Source organism: Cannabis sativa, chromosome 7, assembly GCF_029168945.1.
Source record: "Cannabis sativa cultivar Pink pepper isolate KNU-18-1 chromosome 7, ASM2916894v1, whole genome shotgun sequence".
Taxonomy (NCBI): Eukaryota; Viridiplantae; Streptophyta; class Magnoliopsida; order Rosales; family Cannabaceae; genus Cannabis; species Cannabis sativa.
The window spans coordinates 15,132,501-15,150,910 of NC_083607.1; the positions used below are offsets into that span (position 1 = coordinate 15,132,501).

The 18,410-nt window shown below is 39.3% G+C and overlaps 1 protein-coding gene across 1 annotated transcript; it reads right to left on the reverse strand.

The window, feature by feature from the left end:
* Window positions 1-389: 389 nt before the first annotated feature.
* On the reverse strand, window positions 390-3,482 carry LOC115697981 (beta-glucuronosyltransferase GlcAT14C). The gene is made up of 4 exons (XM_030625155.2): window positions 2,427-3,482; window positions 2,246-2,321; window positions 2,036-2,151; window positions 390-960 (listed from the first exon to the last, which is right to left on the reverse strand). Exons 1-4 carry the CDS (start codon window positions 2,959-2,961, stop codon window positions 440-442), a joined length of 1,248 nt encoding a protein of 415 aa, XP_030481015.1. The 5' UTR covers window positions 2,962-3,482; the 3' UTR covers window positions 390-439.
* Window positions 3,483-18,410: the final 14,928 nt, after the last annotated feature.

Below are 18,410 nucleotides of genomic sequence, written 5' to 3' on the forward strand. Positions count from 1 at the left end.
GTGATAACAAGTCAATACTGAATACTGATGGGAATGAAATTAAGAATTTTGATTTTTTTTTTAAATATTTGAAACCGAGTTGAGTAGGACCCGATCCAAAACAAAATGTGTCGGCCCGAGTAGAAACAGAAGCCCGAAAACAACCCGAATTGTACGGACCAGTCAGCCTGTTGGGCCAGGATCTGACCCGACCAGCAAAAATAACCCAAATTACTATTCCTATATTACGCGTGCATTTATCTTTGTATTTGGACAATAAACATTCAATTTTTTTTTTAGAAAAACAAAATTGACTACTTGGAGTACATTCATCTCTATGATAATAATTTTCAAAAAAAAAAAAAAAACACTATGATTGTAAGTCTATAACCCACATTGAGGGTTGAAAATTTTACAAAATGAATAAATTAAATTGATGTGAAAAGGGGGAGACAAAGATTCATTTACATTGCTTAAGCCTGAAATTTTCAGGATGAAGAAGTTTGAGTAAGAGTTTTTCTAGCCTCTTTGAATTTAGAGTTGGTTTGACAACATTTGGGTTCTCCCCACCATGAACTAAACAAGGATCTTTATGCGAACCAGATTTCCCCAAACACCAACCACCAGGAGTAAACTGGTTACTTGATCTCCTCAAAAGCTCCTTGTCTATTTTGTCAAGAACCGAATCGTCCTTGGCAAAAGTTCCAGCAAAAGGCGCACCACTTTCGACCATGTCATTGAAATGCTCGACTGTCAAAGACATAGGATGTTGCTTCGGAGGATTGTCCCACCTTGTATAATGCAAGTCATGATTCACAGTTGTGTTCTGAAAATCCTTGTGGTTACAGACCACTGTGTGGAAGTACCCCTCGGTTGAGGACAGAAAGTTTGTGTAGTACATAAGTAGAGTCCGGGGAAGGTTGTCCCATCCCCAAACACAGAATTCAAGGAATGGTCTTGTTAGCATCACCCATGAAGATCCTGTAAGGCCCATGTTTTCTTTTGTGTTAAAGATCCATCAACCAATTCTGATGATGCTATGTAAGTTCATTTCAAATCCACCATAAAAGCATCAAAGGGTGGTATATGATGAGTTGGTTGTATTTATCATGATATGCTACCCAATAAGCATCAGAGGGTGGAAATCTATATGACAATTACTGTAAATTTTTGTTTCTCAAATATTGAAGGTTGGGAAACTAATCCAGATATAAAAAGTATGATAAAATAGGAATAAAACTAAACGAGGCTGTATAGAACTCAAAAAAGTAGTGGGACTAGTAGCTATACAATAAGCAAGCAACAGACCTGGTATAACTTTCTTAATAAAGAGTGGGAGACAGATGGGCCTTATGCAGGGAGGGTGCTCAGACTTATTTTATGTGCTGGTGAACAATTATAGGCCTATATAGTTCCAAAAATGTATGTGTTGGAGCTCTTACATAGGAGCAATTAGCAAGGATTTTGAGATAGGCTGAAGTAGTTTCAAGACTCATAATTGAGAAGGGAGAACCCAAAATAAATAAATAAATAAATTAATAAAACAGTACTAATAAAGAAAGTTGTGAACATTTTGAAGAACTGAAAATAAAAGGAGTGTATTCAATATGGGGATAGCTCAAATAATTAGGTGATTTCCTCCTACAAAGTCTGTTGAAAGCTATCTTGGATACCAATTGGTATAGTTCTGAGTACTCAATTATTGTAGGGTTAGATGTTTCCCAGTTCAAATAAATATAAAGTAAGACTAAGTCTATTGTACAACTTATATCCAATATCTAAGTAAACTACTTCAAGGCCATGTTTGAAAAAAGGAATGAAAACAAAGGCGTTTTACATTTATTCACTTATGTGTGTTTCCTTAAACAATCAGGGTATACATAATCAGTAAAAACTAGGAAGGAATATACTTTATGCTAGATTCATTCTCATTATCACCAAACCCTTTTCCTCTGCAATTTCTTTTCATTAAGGTAGGGTTTCCCAAAAAGCCAAGTAAACTTAAAAAATACTTGGAGTAGAATGAAAGTGAAAAGCAAGAAGAAAGAGGCATTACCCATGTATAACTTGAAAGAAGCAGGCACAGACCTCTTCTCTTTAGCCCAAAAGATACCAGATTTCTTTGAGTGGTACAAACCTGAATCAATAATAATAGGTCTTGCCCTTTGGTTCCTGTAATTTAAACACACAACAGAAATAATTATCAATCCATCTAGAGTCATTACCATATCTCTCTCTTTCTCTAATAAAATATCATAATGCTTACTCTTTCCAACCAATATTACTACTGTGTTCCAAAAAGTTCAAGTCCCTTGGCAAGTATGAGAAAACATGCAACAGATCTAAAAAAAAAAACAAAAACAAAAACAGAAAATTTTTAAGAACAAAAGAAAGAACTTTCTTCCAAAGATTCATTAGAAAAAAAAAAAAAAAGAGTTTGAGATTACCATCTTGTGAGTAGAGAGGATAGTCAGAAGCACTGAGATTGATGAACCAATCCCAATGGTGGGCAGTTCTCTGGAGCAAAATAGCAACGGCGTGGAGTGTAGAAGCAATCATGGTGGGACCTTTAGGGGTTACCAAATTGGGATTATTCACCACCATGACATTGCTCACACCCACCAATTTGACATAGTTGATGAGCTCAGCTCTCTCGTCGTCTGAAGACTCCAAATCGAGATGTACGACATAGTAATTTCTGGGGTGAAACACGGCTTGAAGAATCCTCTTGACTCTTGAACCATCTCCTTTGGTTCCAGATATCAAGTAAGCGAATCTGGGCAGCTTGGGAAAGACCTCAGGACCAATATAGGAGCGGCGGTCGTGGTTCGGGTGGTGGTCGGAGTATGAGTAGGAGGGTTGTTCGGGTTGGTTGAGGTTGGAAGAGAGGAGAATAAGGAGAAAGAGTGCTGAAACAATGAGAAGAAGAAGAAGAAGAAGCCATTTGTGATCCATGTAATGATGAAACTGGTTCCTTTTCATTGTAACTCTTTAAATTTGTTACAGTTCTTTAGATTTAGATTTAGGACTTGGATTACATAAACATCACTTAATGCTTTTTTTTTCTCTCTAGAATGTTCAAGGTTCTTGTGTGTGTTTCCTACTCTGGTACCCGAAATGGGTTTTTGGTCCACCCACCGGAGTGGTGTGGTGGTTTCCGGTGCCCCGATCCTTTAATCCAAGATTACTATGATTACTTTCAGAGCATTAAATGTATCTTTAATGCTTCTGATCCTCTAAATCTTTACTTCTTTGTTTTTTCTTTCCCATCTGACCACATTAATTACTCTCTTAATCAATTAGATACTCTTCAGCCTCCATTTTATCCCTCTCTACTCTTGTCTCTCTTCCTCATCTTTGGCTATCAAATCATCCCGTTTCTCAAAGAGCCATTTTGCTTCATCTTTATGGCGGTAAGGAAGCATGATGGTCATTGTGCAGCTCAAAGATCTCTACTCATGATGAGATCTACTCCTAGAGAAGTGGTGGCTAGGGTCTGCGATTGGAGAGGTGTCGATTCGTGGACTTTCTGGGTTTTTCTATTTAAGGTGTGTTTGAGGCTACGGATCCAGGTATCTTCTTCCTCACTATCTTTTCTTGCCTACTCTTTCCTGCTTTTTCTTTTAGCTATGGCTATGATTCCCACTTCAACTCCTATCCCTTTGTCCCTAACCCCTGATGAAAGTGATGTTTTCACTTTGCCTGATATTCCTGATGATTCCCATCCCTCCATTAACCTTCTTCTGCGTTTGTTTACCATCCGTCCTTTCAATCGTCCCTCCCTCATTAAAACTCTCTCGCAAATGTGGACCTCCCAATGCCGTTTTCCTGTTGCTGTCTCTGAGCATTCTGAAGGATTATTTCTTGTCACGTTTGGGTGCGAAGGTGATAAGAAGAGAATCCTTGATGGGCAGCCTTGGCACTTTGCTCAAAGCTTAACTGTTTTTGCCTCTCCTGACCACTCTTTTCCTCTTACTGCTGACCTCTTGCACTATATTCCTTTCTGGGTGCAAGTGTATGGTATCCCCTTTCGGTGCAAGTCCTATGATCTTGCCAAGCTTATAGCTTCAGGCTTGGGTGACCTCATTCAAGTTGATGAGGATACCATTAAGGAAGGCACTGGGCCTTACTTAAGGGGCAGATTCCTTTTGGATGTTAATAAACCACTTCGGAGGGGTATTAACATTCGTTTCCTTAAGATGGGGCGGGAATTTACTAAATGGTTGGACTTTAAATATGAAAGATTGCCAGATTTTTGTTTTTACTGTGGTAGGCTTGATCATACTCGTAGGTTCTGTCAGTCTTATCTGCAAAAATGTGATGAAAACCCTGTTCCACCACCTAGTCCTTATACCATTCTCCTCAGAGGGAAAGAAAAATCGATGGATAAGTCTGGCCCTTTTGATTATCCTCACCCTCCTGCTTTTTCCATCTCTGAGTTACCTCAGCAGTCTTTTCCTCCTAATCAGGGAATGCCGAATCCGTTTTTGGCCCAGTCTTACACTTTTACCGGTTTGTTGAACTCTACCATTGGCCCAAGCTCGTTTTTGGGGTCGCCTGCTTCCTCGAGCGTTCTTATGATACCTACCCCTGTTAATCCGAACCTAAGTACCCATGGTACCTCTAACTTTCCTGAATATGTCACTCCCATGCACTATGGCTCTGTCTCCACTCACATGACTATTGCACCAACGGATTCCACTATTGTTTCGGATCATTCTGACTTCCAGCATCCTGAAGTTCTTATGGCTGCTAGATCTCTTGCTGATGCTATTCCTTCCCTTGACCTGGGAACCAATATGGCGAAGCAAACTGCTGCCCCTGATCCTAATGTCAAGGGAAAGGGTCTTGCTTGTGCTTCAGGAGTCAAGCGACCTACTTTCCACTCGCATCAAGTCCAAATTGGTGGCTCTTTGCGTTCTCAACTGAAGCGAGCAAGGTCTGGGGATGCTGACTCTGTTCCTCCTTCCACAACTCCAACTGAACAGGCGGGTGCTGCAGGGCACACCCGCCCAGAAAAATGACTCTTCTTAGTTGGAATGCTCGAGGGCTGGGGAACTCTCGAGCATTCAACCAGCTTTCCCTTTTGGTCAAGACTCATAGGCCATTAGTTCTTTTTTTGATGGAAACTAGACTCAAGCCTCACTCTATCGATCGGTTTAAGACTTCTTTGGGTTTTGATTTTGGCTTAGAAGTCCCTAGATTGTCTTTTGGGGGTGGCTTAATGTTATTATGGAAAGCTGATTGTAATGTAAATATTTTGAACTACTCCCTTAATCATATAGATTGTAATATTTCTTTTAACACTAATGATATTTGGCATCTTACTTGTTTTTACGGTTCTCCTGTGGAAAGTCATAGGCGTTTTACTTGGGAACTTTTGGATAAGCTTTTTTATAATGCTCCTTGCCTTCCTTGGGTTATAATGGGAGATTTTAATAGTTATTTATTTAGTAGTGACAAACATGGGGGTAGTATTAGTTCTAATTCTTGTTCTTCTTCTTTTGCTGATTTTCTAACCAAATTCTCTCTCATTCCTCTTCCTTTTGTTGGTAATAAATTCACCTGGTATAATTCTAGTGTTAAAGAAAGATTAGATTGGGTGGTTGTCTCGGAATCTTGGTGTGATCTTTACCCTAATAATTCTTTACATCATCTAGGTTTTTTTGGCTCGGATCATAGAGCTCTTAAGTTAGTTTTAGATAATAATTCTTATACTGTCCCTAATTTTGTAAATAAAAGGTTTAGATTTGAAAATGTTTGGCTGGAGGACCCTGAATTTTATTCTACTGTTAAAGAAGTTTGGACTGGCCAAGCTATTTCTTTGTCTATCTCTGGGTTGCAATCTTTTTTTGATAAGCAGCAACACTGTGCTAGCCATCTTAAGTCTTGGGGTAAAAAGCATAATTCTCTTTTTAAGACTAGAATCTCTCGACTCAATTTAGAAATTGATCAACTTCAGAGTAAGATGGCCCTTAGTTCTGAGGAGTCCCGTAGGCTTAGTTCTTTGAAGTCTGCTCTGGATTCTCTGCTGTACAAAGAGGAGATCTATTGGAGGCAACGTGCTAGGGTTAAATGGTTGAAAGCTGGGGACAGAAACACAAAATTTTTTCATAAACATGCCTCTTTTAGGAAGAAAACGAATACGATTAAGTTCCTTAGAACTGAGGATGGCTCAGTGGTGAACACTCATGAGGGGATTGTGGGTTTAATCACTGACTATTTCCAAAATCTTTTTTCAACCCAAGGCAGTGATGTGCATGCTGCTTCTACTATCTTTTCTTACCTTAATTCTGGGTTAGATGAATCTGATGTCAGTTTTCTTGATCAGGATTTTACTCCTGAAGAAGTTAGGAGGGCTGTTTTCCAAATCTCTGGTGATAAGGCTGTAGGCCTTGATGGCTTCAATGCCTATTTTTATCAGAAGAATTGGTCGGTCTTGGGATCTGACTTGACTAAGGCTATCTTGGATTGCCTTAATCATGGTGCGGATTTTTCCTCAATTAACTCGTCCCTCATCGTTCTTATTCCTAAAAAGCAACGTGCTCAGTCTCTTAAGGATTTCAGGCCTATTAGCCTTTGTACCACCTTTTATAAAATTATTTCAAAAACTCTTGCCAATCGGCTGAAGGTTGTTTTGGATAAAGTAATCTCCCCTAACCAAAGTGCTTTTATCTCGGGGCGTATTATTTTCGATAACATACTTCTTGCGAATGAAGTTGTGCATGCCATTAACAATAGGAAGATTGGGAAAGTAGGTTGGGTGGCCCTTAAGCTTGATATGTCAAAAGCGTTCGATAGGGTTGAATGGGACTTTCTTCAAAGTCTGATGTATCATTTTAACTTTCCTGTAAAGTTTGTTTCTAATATCATGAAATGCCTAACTACTGCGACCATTTCTTTCTCTGTTAATGGGGAGGTTTGTGGTAAAGTCTTTCCTACCAGAGGGCTTAGGCAAGGAGATCCTCTTTCTCCTTACCTTTTTATCCTTTGTTCTGAAGGACTTTCTGCACTCCTTCATCATTCTCAGCGTCAAGGAGTTCTTAAAGGTGTGGCTATCTCTCGCACTGCCCCTTCTCTCACTCATCTGCTGTTTGCGGATGATAGCCTCCTTTTTTGTATGGCTACACCGTCTTCTTGCGAAGCTTTGAACTCAGCCCTTCATACCTATTCTCAGGCTTCGGGTCAATTAATTAATTTTGATAAATCATCCATTTTGTTTTCTCCCAACACTCAAGCCAATGTTCGAGATATGTTTATGCTTACTCTCAGAATGGTGGATAAGCCTTTTATCTCTAAGTATCTCGGTCTTCCCCAATGCTTTTCTCGCGCTAAGTATCAATCTTTTGCTTTCCTTAAAGATAAGGTCTTGTCTGTTCTTCAATCCTGGAATCATAAATGGTTTTCAAAGGCTGGAAAGGAAATTTTAGTCAAGGCTGTCCTTCAAGCTATCCCTTCTTATGCTATGGCTTGCTTTCGTATCCCTACCAAAATCTGCAAAGAGCTTGAATCAATGGTATCTAAGTTTTGGTGGGGCTCTTCCCTCAATCGCCCCTCAATTCATTGGAGAAAGTGGTCCATGATCTGCCAATCTAAATTTGTGGGAGGTTTAGGTTTTAGGTCCCTGGTTCATTTTAATCAGGCCATGTTAGCAAAGCAGGCTTGGAGAATTCTTCAAACACCTAACTCTTTACTCAGTCTTACCCTTCAAGCTAGATATTTCCCACATACCTCTTTTCTTGATGCTGTTCCAGGTCATAGCCCTTCCTTCTCTTGGAGAAGTATCATATGGGGTAGAGATCTTCTTAAGAAAGGCCTTTGTTGGAAGGTTGGTAATGGGCAAACTATTAACACAATTCATGATCGCTGGTTGCCCAATTTTATCATCCAGGATTCTGATTTGATAGCCGCTCTTCCCTCTCCTTCTTTATCCTACTTTATTTCTCCTTCAGGTACTTGGGACTTAAACAAGCTGCGAGACCATTTTCCTGCTTTCATTATTGATCATATCTTGGATATTCCTATAGCGGGTCATTCGTGTTCTGATGTTTTAATCTGGGGAAAGGATAATTCTGGGATCTTTAATGTTAAATCTGCATATCATCTTGCGCTTACTTCTAGAGATATCCCCTCCTCTTCATCTCCTTTGGGAAATAAACGTTTTTGGTCTAAACTCTGGTTCTCTCCCATCCCTGCCAAGGTTAAGCACTGTGTTTGGCGTATTCTTCTGAACTCTATCCCTGTAGCTTATAACCTTCATCATAGACACATTATCCCTGCACCTTTATGCCCTCTCTGTCATGTAGATTCAGAAACGGTCACACATGCTTTCCTTGAATGTTCTAGAGTTAAAACTGCCTGGAAAAATTCCTCATTTAATATTTTTTATGCTGAAAACAAATCTTTGAATATTTATGCCTTTATTTCGAAAGCAGTTGAGACTTTAGATAAACACATGTTATGTATTTTCTTTTGTTTTCTCTGGATGGTGTGGTCACAACGAAACAATTATTTGCATCATCAGAGATGTTTGTCTCCCATGTTTGTATTTGATCATGCAGCTGCGTATTTGCAGGAGTTTGAATCTGCCAACCTCAAAGCTGACGGTTTCTGTACTGTGCAACGGTCTTCAATCAGCCCAATTTCCTCAGTGGCTCCCTCTAGATACAAGATCAATACTGATGCTGCACTTGATCTTAACTTGAAAAAGCATAGTCTTGGTGTGGTGGTAAGAGATGATCAGGATCAGGTGGTGGCTGGTGTTATTGCTCCTTTGACAGGGACTGTGCCCCCTGATGTTGCAGAAGCCAAGGCTCTTCTTCTTGCATTGGAATGGGCTCAGAGTGTGAATCTTCCAGTGGATGTTGTACAGTCTGATTGTAAGGGTTTAGTGGATAAAGTTAATGGGTCTTTTAGCAACCTTTCTGTTCTGAGTGATTTTGTAATTCGTATTAGACACTTGCTATCGTTCAGTCCTACCTGTATTCTTTCTTTTGTGCCTCGTGAGTTTAATAAACTGGCTCACAGGTGTGCTAGGGCAGGGTTAGGATTAGATGGTGAGTATTGTTGGAATGGTTGTTTGCCTTCCTGGCTTACCTGAGGCTTCTTGTCATGTTGTACTCTTTTCTCAGGTTTTAAAGCATCCTCTGTTTCAAAAAAAAAAAAAAAAGATTTAGGACTTGGATTTGTTGCTTCGAGTTGTTGTTGGTGTCGAAACTTTAGTTCGATTGTTTTTTTTTTATTATTATTATTTATTATTATATTTTTGTCGGTATTTTATTATTATTTTGTAAACAGATTATTTTTAATATTGGAGAGGTTACTGGATTGGACTTTTGGAGTAGGGGAGAGGGAAATGATAGGTATTTAAATACAATTTGAATTTTCTTTTTGTTGAGTGTTTCCTACTTCAGTGATCATCCAACTTGGTTGTGTTATTTCATCTTGATCGTGTTGTACTATCTTTTTACTTTATGTTTCAATCAAGATGAAAGATAATAAATGGTATTAACTACCCTACAAGCCCGGAAGATTAATAACTAAGCTTTTAGGGCTACTTTAGTAGAATTGATACTTTTTCAACAATTAGTTTAGGTACTTCCAATAAATTGCTAAAATAATACAGTAATATATTTTATATTTTCACAATTTTGAGAAAAATAGTTTTCGAATAGTAGGTTAAATTTTGTGCTAAATTTAACAAATGTTAAAAATTAGGCTAAATTTAGCTTAAGATATAATATTTTGTAAAATTTGACAAATAATAAATATATATTTTTTTATTAAAAAACTCAGATAAAAAAAAGAGAAAATACTTTTCATTGATTGAATTAATTGGTACAAAGAGAAGAGTAAATATATAGTACAAAGCTACTTGAGTTGTACCTAACTAATCTATAACAGAATAATTTAACAGACTTAATAGTCCACCTCAAGAGAGAGTGTAGAAATTTTTAACACCCATCTTAGACAGAATATTGTTGAATGGAGCAGGAGAGAGAGGCTTTGTTAGGATGTCAGCAAGGTTGGCTTTGGATGATACGTGAGTCAACTTCAGGGAACCATTTGTTATTTTTTCTCTGACAATGTGGCAATCGGTTTCGACGTGTTTTGTTCGTTCATGGAAGACTAGGTTCTCAAATATATGGATTACAGCATTGTTGTCGCAGAATAGAATCGAAGGAAGACTGATGTTGATGCTGAGTTCCTAGAAAATGGACGTGAACCATATGAGTTCACATGTAGCATTGGAAATGGCGTGATACTCTGTTTTGCCTGATGATCGAAAGACAGTTGGCTGCTTCTTTGATTTCCATGAAATGAGTTATTTGCCTAAGAAAATACAATATCCTGAGATTGATTTTGTTGTGTCGACCCATGCTCCCCAATCTGCATCAGCAAAAGCTTGGAGCAGAAGTTTTGGTGGGGGGAAGCATAAAAACAGAGGCCTTGGCCAAGTGAATTTTTTAAGTAGTGAAGTACTCTTGTTGCAGCAAGCGTGTGAGGTAGTCTAGTGTTATCCGCGTTTCTAGGAGCGGACACAAGGATTCTATGTCAGTATTCCAGATCCATTAGTGGGACCCTCATCAATGGTAAGGTGGGCCAAGCCCATCTTAATATGTCTTTTCTGGGAGTTATCTTGGTTCCGTACTCGAGATACCTTCTTCCTTCTACATATCGATCACGTAAGACAACTCTAGAGTCGTGAGGCTGAAAGGGGAAGGCGCACTGTTCCCAGAAGACTCTTCTAGTTTCCCAATTTATTCTCTCCTATAAATAAGGGAAAAACAGTTGTCAGACTGGAAAATAATATCATATCGCGATGAAAGAGGAAACTTCCCATAATAAGTGCAAGAACAGTTATTTCAGAATATTCTCCCATTATAATCGGATATGGTTTTGACCTGATCAACTCAAGCTCGATTTTCCTAATAGCAGATTGTATCCTTCAATGGCTGGACTTCATGAGTAAGCCCATGGACATTGCTCAGTTGTAAACTCCCTAGTAAAGGAAAAAGGAAAAACCTTAATGTGATTCTCCAACTACTATAAATACCCAACTAATCTCATGGATTAGGAGTTGAATTATCTTACATACTTTTGTTTAGGCAAATATACGAATATACACTCTGCGTGCTTGTGAGATTATTACAAGTGATACACTACTGAATAAAACTGACTCGTGGACTAAGGCTCGTTCATGCCCCATCCACGTAAAAACTTGTCTATTATACTTTCTTTGTCGTTTATTATTTCTTCAGTTCTTATTATTTTACTCTGTTTCCAAAAATCTTGGGAAACATTTTGGTACTTTTATTGAGAGCTGAAGGAAGCAGTGAGGATGACTCTCCAATTACGTTCACGACGTTATGGCCCTCACCAAAACCTAGTCTGGCCTTCATTATACTGCCCCTGGTACTAGAGCAGGAGATATGAATGATCCCCCGTAAGTCACCAGTCACTAGCAAAGCCAACAGAATGAAGACTAGGATGTTGACGCTCCTATTATGGAGGATGCAGAGGAAAGTAGTTCTGAGGATGTTGAGGTGAACAGTGAAGGTAAAACTGAGGATAGGCAAGAGGATGTCCCCTAAGATAGAACCACTGAGACTGCTGATGGAGGAAAAAGCCAGCTTGACGAGTCAAACCTCGTGGTCATGATGGTGCGACAGCTAAAACTGACCGAACAAAGATTATCTCAGCAAGATCAATTCAATCAGATATTGCTTGGAAGATGACAAGGATGGAGGCTACAATGACCATATTAACTAAGATGACTCCCGATGTGGTAGCCCCACCATCAGTAAATGAACTTAAGAAGGTAGATCCAAGCAAACCTGGAACTTCAGGTGTACATAAAGATAAAGGAAAGGGAATTTCCATCGAGGAGCCAAAGAGGACTTCTTCTACGCAGTGACCTAAGAAGTCAAAGGCTGCTGATCAACCTCCACCAAAGAGGAACGGAAACCACACTTCAAGGCATGGAGACCAACCCAATTCTAGAGGCAGAGTCATGTAAAAGGTACAACCATGAAGAAGAGGTTGAAAAACTGCAACAAGTATCCGAAGACAGTTGTGGAAGTCTGTCGACTAACGACCTTCAGAGAAAGCTGGATGTAAAGAAGTGAAAGGCCAAGGCCAAAAAAGCTAGACCCCATGGAAACGATCTGAGGAACCACCTCAACGATCGTGTTCGCAGAAGAGAATCCTCTAGCGATAAAACTCAACGTCTCAAGCGCAAAGTTGAGGAGTTGATAAAGATCACTGAGAAGATCTCTAGGAAGCAAAGTGGTGTTGTGTCTGATGCTGAGGAAGAGGACATAGAGCCTTGTGTGAAAAGAATTATTGATGCACCATTGTCAGAGCATTTTAGGATGCCCTCGATGGAACTGTATGAAGGAAGAACGGACGCCAGGGACTAGGGGTGGGCATCCGATCCAATCCAACCTTTTTTTCTTCATCCGATCCAATCCAATTAGTAATTGGATTTAGAAAATCATCATCCAATCCAATCCAATTAGACCTCAAAATCCAATCCAATCCAATCCAATTACTAATTGGATTGGATCGGTTTTTTAATTGGATATCCAATTACACACCTAAATTTCAATATTAGCTTAAAAATATAAAAAAAAATACGTAAAAAACTAAGTATTACTTTTTATTTAAGTTTAATACTTCATAAATATACTATTCTTACAAGTGTATTGTAGCTAAAAGTTTTAAATAATTAAAACAATAACATTTCTAAGTAATAAAATAGAACAAAATATCATAAAAATAAATACACTAAACAATCAAGTGTTACAAATTTAACATACAAAAAAATCTAATAAAAATATAATAAATATTTATTGTATTTTTCAATATTTTTTATTATATAAATAATTTTTTAATATATATAAATGTAATTGGATTGGATCGGTTTTTAATTGGATTTTGAGATTGACATCCAATAACCGATCCAATCCAATTAGAATCCAACTTTTAACATCCAATCCAATCCAATAAATTGTAATTGGATATCCAACTTTTTGTAATTGGATTGGATTGGATCGGTTCGGTTCAATTGGATTGGATTGGATGATGCCCACCCCTACCAGGGACCATCTGTCCAAATACAATCGCATCATGCAAGTCACCAAGGCAAGTGATGATGTTAAATATTTGTGTTTTCATTAACATTGAGCAAGTCTGTAGAGGACTGGTGGAAAAGGTTGTCTCTGGGATCGATCCACAACTGGAAAGATTTATAGGTGATGTTTTGGAAACAGTTTATAGTAGCGAAGGCTTATGACTTAGAAGCTAGCTCCCTGACTAGAGTCAAGCAATAACAAGGAGTAAGCTTGAAGAAATACATCCAGCGGATGATGGATGTGGCTACCAAGACAAAAGTCACTGATGATATAAAAATGGTAGCTTTCACATCAAGACTCACAACCAGATCCCTATTATGGGGATATCTTCAGCGTACAAGGGCATACACTTTAAGTGAATTTTTGGTACGAGCTTAGGGATTCATAAACCTAGAGGATGCTTATGCCCAAGCGTATGGAGTACTTCCGGTACCATCTGTCGAAGCAACAAATGCCCAACCTTTGCAAGTGGTAAATCCCTACATCTATCCTCCACGAACTGCGCTTACCACTCCCACAGTGTGTGGACCAAGTACTTCCGTACAGGTAGCTATACAAGCTAGTTTCTCCAGGTACAGAGCTACACAAACTGGATAAAGTGTCGCTCCCAGACAAACAAACCAAAAAGTGGAAGCTCTAAAATCCAATGTGACCTACCTAAGGAATAAGAGGAGTTCGAAGGGACCGAATTGGAGTGAGTTCCCAAAAAAGTGTAAGACTCAAGAATTAAGATACACAGAGTATACAAGTCTCATTGATACTCGAGAAAATGTGTACAAGGAAACATGTAATATGGTGCATTACAGAAAGCCTCCGCCAATGTTCAAAGGCAGAAAGTATAGGCAAGATTCGAACAAAAGGTGCGAATACCATGGTGATATTAGTCACACAACCAATGAGTGCGACTACTTGAAAGATGAAATAGAAGGGTTGGTATGGAATGGGAATTTGACCAACTGTGTAAGAATTCATGTCATTTACCCAAGACAAGCAGTCGCACATGGACAACTCTTTGTTCTAGGGTAGCAGGGAGCCATAAACCCTCCTAAGGGAGTGGGCAACTTCCAGCTTCCTAGAATACAAGATCCCAATGCGCAAGTCCTTTTGGGAACACAAACTGCTCCAGCAGCAACAGTGGTAGTGGCTCCCAGTCCTAGAAATCCGTATCCTCCAAAAACTGCATTACCAGCCCTAGACTGTCATGTAGCAACTATTTCAGGTGGACCACATATTGTCGGAAGCACGACGTGTGCATTTCCCACATATTGACCATTGGTTATTGAAGCTCAGATAGCCAACAAAAGAGTATCCTGAATCTTAGTGGATAATGGAAGCTCTGTGAACATCATCTTCAAAGGAGCCTTCCATGCCATTGGTCTAGTAGAAGACAACTTGTTACCCTATCCGATTTAGTTGCAAGGTTCAAATGGAGACACATTGATCCCCATGGGAAAGATACAACTCCCAATGACTATAATCGAAGATGTCTCTGGAAGTAATGGAGTCTCCTCTTTCAAATACAGCACCTTTGTGGTGGTTGATTATCCTACTGCTTAAAACGCCATCCTAGGAATACCATATCTGATGGATTTCGGAGTAGTGACATCAATCTGGCATCTATGCTTAAAATTCCCCAGTGATACTGGGAGCATAAGGACTATCAAAGGAGAACAAAGAAACGAGCAGAGTTGCTATAATGTCTTAACCAGGACCGTACTTATGGTTAGGGAAGGAAATTGCTCTACGTCGGAACATCTTCTCAGGGCACACTGGGGGTAGTCTTGGAAGATGAGCTTGATCCACAGATCAGTGTGGAACATGGATTAGAACCAATGGAGGAGATAGAGGAGGTTTGTATTGATGATCAAGATCCTACAAAGGTCATCCAAGTGGGGAAGAACTTACCCCCGGTAGTAAAAGAATAGATTGTCTCCATAGTCAAAGTAAATAGTGATGTGTTAGCCTAGAGTCACGCTGATATGACTGGTATTAGTCCCAAGGCTATTTGCCATGCATTGAACAGAGATCCCAATGTTGAACTAGTTTAGTAAAAGCGGAGACCTTTAGACCCAGCAAGATCAGAGGTGGTAAAAATAGAGGTGGATAAGTTGACAAACATATTCTTCCTCAAGGAAGCCTTGTACCCATATGGCTTTCCAACCGAGTGTTGGTCCCAAAGCCTAACAAAACATGGAGGATCTGTATAGATTTTATAAATTTGAATAAGGCTTATCCCATAGACTTTTTCCCCCTTCCTCGAATTGATCAAATGGTTGATACTACTTCGGGATTTATGTTGTTATCCTTTATGGACGCAAACTCTGGCTACAATCAAATAATAATGGATGTGGCTGACTGGGAACATACTATCTTTTAGACGACAAAGGAATTTATTGCTACAAGGTCATGCCATTCGATTTGAAGAATGTCGGGGCCACATATCAACGAATGGTGAACAAGATGTTCAAAAATGTCCTGGGTAAGAACATGGAGGTATATGTCGATGACATGTTGGTGAAGTCGGAGACATCTAAAAGCCATTACCAAGATCTAGAAGAGGCCTTTACCATCATCCGAGAGTACGGAATGAAATCCAACCCAAAAAAGTGTACTTTTGGAGTCTCTTTAGGAAAAAATTTGGGGTTCATAGTCAGCTCTTGAGAAATCGAAGCAAACCCAGAGAAAATCAAAGCCTTTGTAGATATGCCCTCTCCCAGGAAGCATAAAGATTTTCAGAAGTTGATAGGAAGAATAGCAACACTTAGTAGGTTTGTCTCCAAATCCACAAACAAGTGCATACCATTCTTCAATATACTTTGAGGAAATACCAAGTTCAAATGGACAATAGAATGTGAGATGGCCTTCCAGAAACTAAAGGAACATTTAGTGAAGGCCCTTATACTATCTAAGCTAGTTGACAGAGAACCGTTGTTTTTATACCTGACAGTGTCCAATCATGACTTAAGTGCCACACTCGTGCGAGAAGAAGGAAAGGTACAACTTCCAGTATATTACGTAAGCAAGAGACTGCTGGGCACGGAGTCCAGATATCAATGCTTGAAAAGCTTTCCTACTACTTACTAATTGCTTCCTGGAAGTTAAGACCATACTTTCAGGCCCCCGCCATAAGGGTACTAACCAACCACCCTCTTCATCAAGTGTTGCAAAAGCCGGAGTCATGAGGGAGACTCTTGAAATGGGCAATGGAGTTGAGTTAGTTTGACATACAATACCAACCTAGAGTGTTAATTAAAGGTCAGGTGCTGGCCGACTTCATAGTAGAATGCACTAGGATTAATGACGACCCTAAAACTTTAACCCTGGAAGGGAAGTCTGTAGAATATATGTTGATGAACCGTTAAATGCAAAAGGTGTAGGTGTCAAAATCATACTGATATCCCCACAACAACTCCAGCTTTAAAGCACATTTCGTTTCGAATTCAAGGCCTCCAACAATGAAGTTGAGCACGAAGCTAGGATTACTAGTTTACTGTTGGCGAAGGAAGTTGGTGCTCAATACATAGTACTTTACAAAGACTCGTAGCTTGTGGTCAATCAAGTGAGTGGAGAGTATAAGACAAAAGGAGAGAAGATGGCCGATTACGTAACTAAAACTCGGGAACTATTGTAACATTTCAAACATTACTCTGTGAGGCAAATCACTATGGATAAAAATTTCTTCACTGACATGCTGGAAAAATTGGAAACATATCCAGAATTCAAAAAATAGAGACTGGTCCCCATCACACATCTAGTAACTCTTAGCACGGAAAGATTGGGGGTCTTCGCCATTGACTATTTAACCTTCTGGATGGCACCAATACTCTAGTACTTGGAAACACGTGCACTCCTGAAGGATAGAGCTGCCTCAAGGAAAGTCCAGTACCAGGCCCCAAGGTATGTAATCATGGATGGAAGGTTATACCGAAGAGGGTCATCGATGCCATACCTCCGATGCATAGCTGGAACAGAAATAAGTGTTATGCGTGATGTCCATGAAGGGTTTGTAGAGATCACACATTTGGACCCAGTCTTTTTAAAAAGATCATTCAACAAGGTTAATTCTAGCCTACCATGAAGAAGGCTTGCATTGAATATGTCCGTAGGTGTGGACAGTACCAATGTTATTCAAAAGTTCCCAGAGCTCCCAAAACAGAGATATCCCTCGAAAGCAATCCTTTTCCTTTCGCAGTATGGGGAATAAATTTAGTGGGATCACTTCCAACCAGCAAAGGAGGAGTCAAATTTGCCATTGTCAATGTTGACTACTTTACTAAGTGGGTGGAAGCCAAGCCCATGAATATAGTACCTTCCCAAAAGGCCCTGCACTTTGTTATCAAATATATAGTGTGCAGATATGGACTTCCACACAAAATAGTTTCTGACAATGGAAAGCAGTTTGATAGTGACTATTTTAGTGATTTTGGTGCCAAGCATGGAATAATCAAAAGCTTTTCGGTTGTGGCCTGACCTCAAGCAAATGGATAGGTGGAAGTCGTCAATAAAATCCTAAAGACTACTTTGAAAAAGAAGTTTCAGGCCTATAAAGCACACTGGCGAGAAGAACTCCCCGGGGCTCTTTTGGCCTACAGAACAACTGAGAGAACTTTTACGGGCCACACTCCATACTCCATGACTTATGGATGTGAGGCTATCATCCCAGTCAAATCCATTGTATCTATACATAGGAGGGATACCTATGACCCGATTCAGAACCATGCTTTACTCCTAGAATCTTTTGATTTAATCAAGGAGCTCTAGGAACAGTCTCAGGTGCAACTCCAAATGTATCAAAACAAAATTTCTCAAAATTTCAAAAGAAAGGTTAAGAGCACAAAATTCGAGATTGGTGACCTTATTTTGAGAAGAGTTTTCCCTGCTTTTTAAGAACTTAGAGTGGGGGTCTTACGTCAAAACTGGGAAGGACCTTATGAAGTAACTGACAAAATTGGTGATGAAACATATCATATGGAGAGACTAGATGGAACAAGAATTCTAAGAGCTTGGAACGCTGACTACTTGCACCGATACTATCACTAGACTGGGGGTGGTCAAGTTCCTTTTTACATTTTTGGTTTGCCATTTTATTAATTTCCATGTACGCCTCAGGGCTGGAACTCTTTGAATAAAAAGATAATTTTCAATTCATATTTGGTCTTTTAAAGTTTTATCATCTAACAAATGATCAATAGTCTCAACTACTAATCACTTGGGGGTAGCACATATATGTTATTGTACAAAAATTCATATTCACTTTCCTCCACCAAAAAATAGCTAGGTTAAAATACTCAAATA

Bases quoted from the DNA above. Each gene is read 5' to 3' on its own strand.
- LOC115697981 (XM_030625155.2), bottom strand. From the start codon at position 2,961: ATGAAAAGGAACCAGTTTCATCATTACATGGATCACAAATGGCTTCTT. The intron at 2,152-2,245 runs GTAAGCATTATG...TTTAAATTACAG, and splicing joins AGTAATATTGGTTGGAAAGA to GAACCAAAGGGCAAGACCTA. The intron at 961-2,035 runs GTAATGCCTCTT...TGGGCCTTACAG, and splicing joins TTCTTTCAAGTTATACATGG to GATCTTCATGGGTGATGCTA.